Source organism: Molothrus aeneus, chromosome 5 (assembly GCF_037042795.1).
Source record: "Molothrus aeneus isolate 106 chromosome 5, BPBGC_Maene_1.0, whole genome shotgun sequence".
Classification (NCBI taxonomy): Eukaryota; Metazoa; Chordata; class Aves; order Passeriformes; family Icteridae; genus Molothrus; species Molothrus aeneus.
Genome location: NC_089650.1, coordinates 57,678,458 through 57,688,546, shown reverse-complemented (window position 1 = coordinate 57,688,546; position 10,089 = coordinate 57,678,458). Strand labels below are relative to the sequence as shown.

General features: G+C 41.2%; 1 protein-coding gene across 1 annotated transcript in view; it reads right to left on the bottom strand.

Annotated features, from left to right (window-relative positions):
* Window positions 1–6,082: 6,082 nt before the first annotated feature.
* Window positions 6,083–10,089, bottom strand: part of RELN (reelin) — a 285,095-nt gene continuing 281,088 nt past the window's right edge. Inside the window, exon 64 of the mRNA XM_066550860.1 lies at window positions 6,083–7,226. Within this exon, the coding sequence (XP_066406957.1) occupies window positions 7,130–7,226 (97 nt within the window). The 3' untranslated portion in view covers window positions 6,083–7,129. The remainder of the gene's footprint in view (window positions 7,227–10,089) is intronic.

The following is a 10,089-nucleotide window of genomic DNA, read 5'->3' as shown; positions in this document are numbered from 1 at the left end:
CGCCCCCTCCCGCCCCGCGGCCGCGGGCGCGCCTGGGACTCGTAGTCCCCCCGCAGCCCCGGCCGGGCGCGTCCCCGCCGCGGCCTACGAGTCCCAGGATGCCGCGGGGCCGTGCGCGCTCCCAGCGGCGCGGCCTGCGGGGGCCTTGCCCCGGCCGAGCTCCCTCGCTCGGAGGGGATAACGGAGCCCCGGAACCCTGCGCTGAGCAGGGTTGGAAGAGTCCTTCGACATCACCGAGTCCTTTAACATCACCACTGCAACCATCAACCCAGCCCTGCCCCCGTAACCCCGAAAGCACATCGCCCAGCGCCGGATCCTGAGGGCTCTTGAACCCCTCCAGGGATGGTGACTCCACCTCCCTGGGCCATCTATTCCTGTGTCTGACCAGCCGAACTGCTCAAATTTTCCCCAAATATCTATCTCGGTGTGGTTTTTCTTCAGGGGCACAAAGAATACATACGTTTGAATTTCATTGTGATTATGCAGGAATTAGTAGTGAAATGCCTTCACAGATCTCATCTCTGAGTTCTTGGTTTATCATGTTTTCTGTCATAATGATAGCTCTCTCTTGCCCAAGACAAAAATGTTTTCCCACTTCCCAGATTTGGGTTTGTACACAGAGTTTGTAGAAGTTTTTTTTTTCCAGCTTGGAACCTCTTATGCATTAGGGGCATGAAAAAATGTGTGAAACTGATGTCTACGGGACAGTATTTAAAAATCTTTAAATGATTCCTTTACATGGTAGCTCTTGTAAAAATGTAAGAGTAACTTAAATAAAATTTAAATTAATTCAAGCTGAAATACAGTGCTTTAAATTTCAGTATTGTCAAACTGAGAAATTTCAAGGTCAAAGCATTTTTAAAGTTCCTTTTAAATATGAGGTTTGTTTACTGAAAACAGGCTGTAACAGAAAGGCATTTAGTTGGAAAATTTCAGTAATGGATAATGCCATATACATCAGACTTCATTTTGACTGATGTTGGATGCCATTTTTATACAGAACTGGGTAAGTGAAGATACTTTGGGTAAGGCATGTTTGTTGATTCAGTCATTTATCCAAAAGCTAATTCTTTCCTGAACTTGGAAATCTGTAGCCTTGTGTTAGAATGCAGGTGTAATTCACTTATGAGGGTGTGGCCTGGTAGTGAAATTCTGATGTGCTTTGTTGCCAGTAAAACATACATTGCAGTAACATACCACAGGAAGACCTGCACAAGGAGAAAGAAGAGAAAGCCTCAAACGAACACAGATTAGCACATTTCCTGCTAGAAAAGTCCCCCCAGGTATAAAGCATCTTGAATGTTCCAGTAATCCTGAGGATTATGTTACACTAATTGTGTCAATGATTGCATTTAAATACAAGCTGTTTTTAATTTCTTGTGTGCATTTTAGTATGTTGCACTCAAAAGTTAATAATTATTTTTTATTGCTTCTTTCCAGCATTGTGTAAAATGCTAGAAGATGCTGTGGTTCTTCAGCTCTGGGACAAGGACAGGGATTAATAAAGTGCTAAACTCAGTAGCAGCAAGATGAAAAGAGGATTTTTGGCCAAGACAAGAAAAGAGAGGGAAAGTTAATACAGAATAAACAATAAAGACAATTGAGGAGAGTAAAAACACTCATGTGGAGGGTAATTGTGGAATGGTAGCTAAGGGTGCACCCACACCCCTGGAGCTGTGTGATGACAGAGGGCTCAGTGTGAGATTTGGGGGCTCAGTGTGAGCTTTGGGGGCTCAGCTGGCTCCCAGGGGATGGAGCAGCAGGAACCACCGCTCTCCAGCAGCATAAGGAAAGCTGTGGGGTGCAGATCCAGTACTCACAGCTGCCTGGAGAGGAGCTCCAGCTGTTGGGCTGATTATTTCTCAACTTCCCCCAGCAGCCACTGATGGTGGGTATGGGCAGGGGAGGAAGCTGAGGGGCTGGCAGGGCAGAGTTCTGACACTTCCCACTGGGTCACTGGCATACACCTTCCCATATGGAACATTCCAAATGGGTCAGAGGGGCTCCATCAATTGGCTCACTCCCCACCACATCCTAACTATCCTCATGTATCTTCTGAGAATGAGACAACTTTCTAAGGCAGAAAAATCCCTCTGTATATTTGGAGTCTTACACAGGTGCTAGGACAGGTCAAACCAGAATTAGTAAGGCTGAGGTGGACATTTCCATACGAAGTGAAACACATTTGATGAACAGGAATTTTCCCACTGATGTCAGTGCCAGTAGGCTTGGTTCTCAAACTGCTGCTGTTAATTAGTTGCTACCCACATCCTATACAGACACATAACTCATGTCAAGCTTTGTTATTATCCATAATACCACAATTGTTCTGGCAGAGGCCTAAACATTGGGACACTTTCCTTTCTTTGCACTGAAGTTCCTTGAAAATGGCTGAACTCAAGTAATTTAAAATTTCCCCTGAGAAGTGTGTGATTTAAATCAGTGGGTGAGCTGGGTGTCCAGGTGTGAGTATAAACCTGTTTATACATTCTTTGCATGTGCTGTTTCTAGCCCTCCTGGAGCTGTAGGGTATCAGCAGAGGGCTGTGTGTATGCACGTGATCAGTGTGCAGGGAAAAAGGGACCTGGTGATATCAGCCAACTTCATGGTATCAGCAAAATCATCCTAATGCAAGAGTGTCAAACCTGTGACTTCCCAGTACCTCCCCAAGTTCTGCCTTTGGCCTGCATGCCATCTGGGAAACAGCTGAGCCTTCTGACATTGCTTCTTTGCCACTAACTTGCACAAACCTCCCCTGAGTAGCAGAGCTCAAAAGCACAACCACATTCTCTTCTTTTTTTAAACAAGTTTAAGAAATTTGCTTGTTTATAAACCTAGCATTATCATCATCCTCTGGTATGGTATCCTTCCATTCGTGGAACAGCATTTTTGCTTGGCCTCGCCTTGCTGCGTGCCAGCTAAAACTCTCGCCATCAGGCTTTGTTGTAATTAGCCACACAGGAACTCAGTCTTTAGGCTTACTGCCAGCTCAATCCCTTTAGCTGAACCAGGAATAACATGGGGAAGAAAAGGCAACAGTCAGAAAACATCAGCAACAGAGAACACTGGACAATCAATCCACATCACCTATATAATGCTTGAATGCTCCTACCTCATGCTCTTTTTTCCCAGCAACAGAACCACCACCTATGGGTGGTGGATGCTTTGTCTGCTCCTTCACAGAAGCACTGCAAGTGGTTGCATGGCCTCAGCTGCTCTGGGTTGCTAGCAGCCCTAATCAGCTCTTTAGGGCCATGCTGAACACAGGCAAGCTCTTTTGCTGGCCTTGTTCCATTCCGAGGCTCCCTTACCAGCTCAGGGTGGAGGTGGCTCCCCTCTGCAGCTGGCTTGTTCCTGTTCCTCCTGTGTTGAGTCACTAGTTAAACCTCACAGAGCTGATCTGAGTGGGTTTTATCTGGGGCCTCACACTGGCTTCCTGCTTTGATAATAACCAATCCATTGACTAGCAGTAGATAAATGATGAGGTGATGCTGTGGCACCATTTCTACCCAGTAACATTTGCCCTAAAGGGTTAGCAAGTAAATAAAACATAGAACCATGTTTATGGATGTTGTCATATCTCTTTCCAAATGTTTTCCTTTTTAGACTAAACAACTCTCTCTTCTTGGAAGCTCATGGGTTCAAGGGTCTTGTTTCTGCTGCAGTACTTTGCAACCTCTCTAACTTGTTTATATCTGCATTTAAGTGAAGGGCTCAACAGCTGCCAACTGCTGTCTACTTTACCAGCACTGGCAGACGTAGTTATATTTATTGTGTTTTTTCACAAGCACTTCCCCTGCTGCAATGCAAAATGTCATTTTTTAAAACTGCTTTATGCTGTTGATTCTACTTCTATAGTTTTGTTGGCTAGTTTGGTATTTACCCAGATTGTGTGCTGGTACCTTGTTCTTTGACAGTGTCTTGTCCTTGAGGGTGTTTGTTGTGTTATTTAATTACTACCCTTTTCTATATATTGTCAAGATCATGCAAAGCTGGATTTGGTTCTTCAAAAATATTGGTGCTCTGCACATTTCCTCCCATTAAGAAAATGTTATCATCTTTGGATGAGGAAAGCTTGAGAGAAAAATGTTTAGGCAAAATTAGGAGGGCTTCAGGTTTTGTTTATTTCAGGAAATCCAGTGGGTCAGAGTTTCATTTTTCTGTACTTTTGTTTCATTTCTCTTAAGTTCTCCTTATTCTACTGGAGCATGGCTTAGTCAGCTGATAGCAGAAATAAGGAAGACTATAAGGCATACTAAAAGTACTAAAAATCAGTTTTCATAGTTATGTCTGCAAAAGTTTTACACCAGTATATAAGCTTATAAGTACACTTTATAGAATATTTATTGCCATTGATTATCCTTTGTGCCACCCTTGCTATTTTAACAACTGCCTAATGTCAGATGATTCATTGCTTTCAGCCATATGGGAGGCAAAATATAAAAACCCACATTAGTCTACCATATGTGTGTGCTATGTGGGGTGTTGTAGCACTGGAGAAAATCTAAGGAAGACCTTCCTGGAGTCTGGAAAGGGCAGATGATAATACCACTTGGGAATCTTCCAGTGAGGAAGAGAAAAGCCAGTGCAGAGTTTGTGGAGAGTTTGGGTAAAATGCTTCATGGTATCCCTCTGTGGTTGTGATTGCATACATTATTCAGAGGAAATAAATACAACTGTGAAAAGCAGCTTCTCTGGCTATGCTGATCTCTTGCCTGAAAAGTCAGGCAAAGTGCCTCATTGTATCTAAATCTTTAAAATAAATTGATTTCCTGGAAGCACATTAGCTGCACATACATTTTAGATTGAACTACCACCGTTCTATTGACATATTAAAGCAAATAAAGTTATCTTAAAAATAGGAATGTTTATATCTTGTGGTTTTGTTTGTTCAATGGGCAAAAATCTTACTACAATATTTTAAAATCACTTGCCCAAACATTAAATTGTTATATTCTTATTACCCTCATGTTTTGTCTTCCTGCTACTTCTCTGAATAGAACCATTATCTTTTTTCAGGAATTGAAAGTACACAAAGCATTCCAGTACAGTGAGTTTGCAGGAGGCTGGACTGTTGCATCAAGTTTCCAGATCATCCAAAGGTCTGTCATAATTTTGATCAAGCCAAGGAGTTGACTACTTGGTCACCGAACAACCTCTTTTTCCTTTTTTTTTTCTGCACAGCTCAGGTACCTGCGGTCAAAAACTTCCTACAAATTAAACACATGGTTCAGCTGAACATGGATCATCATTCTGGTTCAGACAGGTATAGTGCCAGAAGCAGATGTGCAAGATGTAAGAGCACAGCAGGTATATATGATACTTCTCTCTGCTGAGGACAAGCTCTGGTAACTGGGATTTTTTATAGCCTGAAGAAAAGGAAGCCCAGGCAGGACTTTATTGCTCTCTACCTGAAAGAAGGCTGTGGTGAGGTGGGCAGCAGTCTCTTCTCTCAAGTAGCAAAGTACAGGACAAGAGGAAATGGCCTCAGGTTGCACCAGGTGAGGTTTAGATCAGATATAATGAAAAGCTTCTTCACTGAAAAGGCTGTCAGGCATGGCACAGGCTGCCCAGAGAAGTGGCTGAGTCACCATCCCTGGAGGTGTTAGAAGGATGTGTAGATGTGGTGCTTAGGGACATGGTTTAGTGGTTGGCTTGGCAGTGCTGAGTTAACAGTTGGACTTGATGTTAAAGGTCTTTTCCAACCTTATTGGTTCATATGATTCTAAGAATTGCCAGCTTGGTCTGTTTGGAACAAGGTTCCTTAGGTGCCACACTCTTGTTCTCAGAGCTTGGGAACAGCGGTTTGCATTTTTTGGTTTGCAGATAAAGCAAGAGTGTGTATTGCTCTGTGGTCCTGCTTCATTCATTGCTCCAGGACCTGTTCCAAGGGCTGTGTTATCCCCATAGGTGGGATGGGGAGATCTCTTAGTTTGTGTTACTTGCAAAGTGCTGTTCAGTGTGATGTGCTAAATATTAAAAATAACATCAATGTTTGCTTTAGAATATAGGTATTTAGTGGAAGAATTTGGTTTATGATTTTATGTAAAGCCCACATGGCTTGAAAAGTCTAACATCAGAGTTCTTTGTTGACATTATCTTTATTGAAGCATGGATCTTTAGCTTGGTTCACCATAAAGTGAAGCATTTGATTTATGATAATAGACAGTTCAGGGCTATAGGGGCATTATAACGTTGCTGGTGTAGATACAACTTTATCAGAAGATACAAACATGACCCGCAATAGAAACAAACACCAAAGAGAACACAATGAAACATTCACTGCTTACAAATCACTTCATTACTACAGACACCAAATGGCAGTTACTGTAAGTAAATCAGTTTCAGAGAACTGACTACATTTAGACAGGGAATTGGGAATTTCTGTTTGGGGCTTAATCCACAAATCCTTAGTAGAAAAAAGTTTAATGTCAAGCATTCTTTTTTTTATCCACAAAACAATGCTAACCAACAGACATATCAAAGAATAAGACTGAAGGATATCAACGCCTTTACAACTACTTTTGCAATTTTCTTCTGGATTAGGTACTTAGATGATTTTTTAAAATACATTTTGTAAGAAGGTAAATAGCCCAAAAAATCAGCAGCAAAAATATTACAACAACAAAACAAGTAAATACAGTGCCAATGTGTCATGTTGTAGAAGAGAATACGAAGAGGACAAACAATGATAACTTAATCATTTAAAATGACACAGAGCTGAAATACAGTGCACTTAAATAACTATGTGACAAAGAATGTTAAATTCTGTACTTAGTATGTAGGTTTTTATAAACATAAAATCTGAAAAGTCTTTGTGCTTAAACTTTTTTTCCTGTTAAACAGAATTAGATGCTTACTTTCAATACTGCCACTGTAACAGATATTACAACAGATCACAATTTTCACAGACACATCAACATTAAAACATTTACCTATGAGAAAATAAGTCACTTCTCATTAGTTCACAGTGCGAAAAAGTGGTGTATACTCTGTCTTGAAAAAGGCTTTCAGTTATTCATCAAGCCAGTTGCGGAAAAGTCCTGATACCAGATGCAGTGCTAGATTTAAAGAATGGAAAGCAACACATCACATGTTGGGAGGAAAAAAAAATAAATTTCTCATTTCTTCATGGATATCGTCTAAGTGACCTTCGTCTTCTGTTGTAGAAATGCCTGAGCCCATGTTGCCGTGAAAAATTCATCATGTAATTTTGTTTGCGAGTGCTGTTAAAGGGTGAAAGAAGAGAAGTGTGTCAGTTTCTTTCACATGTAGTGTAAATTCTTTTCTAGCAGTGAGCTAGTGGTACTGATTCTTCTTTGTCCTTGCACAACTTTTCAAGTCTGTGCAAACTGGTGTGAAGCACACGCTTTGTTAAACTGCAAAGGTACAAGGCAATTGAGAATCTGTCCCACTTGGCTTTCATTTACAGTAAATTATCTTAGGGAAAGGTTAAGAGCTTTCAGCTAATGAAAACTGGTGCTGCCTAGGGCCAGATTCACTAAAACTTCACTTCATAACATTTCTCTATGGGGGTTTTATACTCCAGTTATCCTTCTCTCTTTGATCATTAACTGCTTTATCTTGAGAACAGAGGAAAAGCTTTATCTTCTTCTTTTACCTTAGAGAAAGTGAAGTACAATACTTTTATTCAGATTAATGTTTCCTTCCCCTATGCACCCTCTTCCAAAATGAAACAAAGGTCTGGGAAATAAGCATCATCATGTCTGGCAGGAGACCAAGCAAGAGAGCCCAACTGCAGCTGAATTTAAGAAGGCACACTTGTTTGGAAGACCTACCTGGAGTACAAGGCCCATCCCACCTAGTGTAAATTTCTACTTCTCCCACTGAGGGAAGAAGGAACCATGAGAGGGCAGATCTGTGAAGTGAAGACCTGCAGTCAACAAATCTCCCATTTGTGGTTTCAAGGAATGTTTTTACAAGTGAGTTTTGTCTGTGAGTAACAAGTGAATACTCATAATGTAGTAAGTAATACTTTCTTCTCTAGTGCATAAGCTTATTTTTAGTGAATATGGCCCTTAGGAAAAAGGAGTAATTGTATGCTTTGCAAAATACCTGGTTTCCCACAACTACAACCAACCTTTGCTGTAGTATGCTAATTTAACCTAAAAAATGTGTCTAACAAAATGATGCCCTTTTCATGAGCTAATCTTGAACACAATTGACTAAATTGATTAATAGTTGTCATGTCAAAATCTAGATTGTAAACCTCTAAGTAAATCCAAGTAATTTCCTGACTAGTTTTCCAAGGCTTTGCAATTTTTTATTTTTTTCCCCCCACTGGAATGTACATACAAGAATGAAATAAAGACCAGCTCTTGGTGATAATGAAAGAAAACAGATGTACACAGTGCTCTAGATCATCTGTCAATTGAGAGAGGGGTTAATGTTGGCTTAAGTAAAAAGGAAAGGTCTGTGCTGATTTGTAAGTTTTGTGTGAGGGATTGATAGTGGTGAGTTTATGTAACTTTAAAGCCACTTGGTAGCTCAAGTGCAAAGCAGGACTGAACATCAGTTTTCATTCTGGTCCTTAAGTCCTCAGGGTGGAAGGTCACCGTGGCTCCAATGCCAGCTATCTCACTGATGAAGGCAGGAGGAAAATTATGACCCCAAACCCACTCCTGAGAGTGGCTGCCATTGGTCATGAAGCTTGAAGAAGTTCTTAATTTTCCCTTGCCTTTAATTCCCATTGCCTGGAAAGTGTGTGGTTCCTCAGACAGAAGGCTTCACGGCCACATCCCACCTCTCAGGAGAGCATGCTGAGCCTGAGGTGAGGATAGAGTCCCTATCTGCTGGGAGAAGGCTGCTCTGCAGCCAAAACACACCAGATGGCCCTGGGAGAAAGCACAGCCCAACTCTGAGCAGCTTTGCTCTTTGCTCTGGGTACATGGGACCAAACAGAGCCTGCCAAAGTGTTTGGCTGAAAAAATTGCTTTTCTGGACCTGGTTAAATTTAGGAGTGAGCTTCGTTTTGCTAGCCTCAGCTTGGACAAGACTTAGACAGATGGGGCACCTGCTGTGCTGCAGTCCTTGTCCCAGGAGCCTTTTCTGTCCTGTCTTTGGTCTGCCTATGTCCAGCAAAAGTTCAGCAGAGATGTTCAGGACTGGTTTTGGACACTGCTATGTGCACCTAGCCTCTATTTCACTTCAAATGACCAACCATTTTGTATCAGGCCTTAAAGGGACGATGGAGATGTTTAAAACAATGAACAAAGAAAAAAAAAGGAAAAGAAAGAATTGAAAAAAAGGAACAAAAAATGCTTACCTAGTAATGTAGAAGGGATCTACTTTTTTTTAATGAATATAATTGTGTTCCATTGGAAGATGATCAAGATGTTAGAAAGAAGCATGTATTCATGTCTTACACTGAGTACTATAGCAGTGCAATGTGTGAAAAATAAGAGAAGTCTAAATTCTCAGGAACTCAATGTGATTTTTTTAACTTGCATTAAGGTAGTTCAAACTTGTTCTCACTGACATGAGACAGACTTTCCAACTACTAGTTGGATGCCACAGAAGAACCTTGATGCCTGCTGTAGAAATACTATGATTTTCACTCTTTCCATGGGTAAATATGTATACCCTATGCATTACAGTATTGTATCATATTGCACCACAAAATCAGAGTAGGTGAGGTTGTCAGAATCAGTGGCAACTTGAAGACACTTTGTGAGTTTGTACTGGACTGGTCAGCACCTGCTGAGCTTTCTGTCTTTTCTGTGCATTCACTGAACCATCAGTCAGTCAGACAAGTTCAGATCCAAAGTAATTATCTGTGTATTACTGATGGAGCACAAAGCAAAAAAAAAAAACCAAAACAATTAGCAGGAGTGACTGCTGTACAAACTGTTTGAGAGTTTTGAGTGCACTACTGAAAAATTAATAGAAGATAATACTGCTTGAATTTATGTAGGAAACCCTAAAAAATGTTCCAAGGAAGTACCTGGAGTTGTGCTAGTTGGATGAAAGCAATATGCAGCCAATGCAGAAAAGCAAAGACAAAACTATCTAGGGCATGTTGAAAAAAACACCTACAATAAAGCAATTTATGAGAAGGAGTCTCTCTGG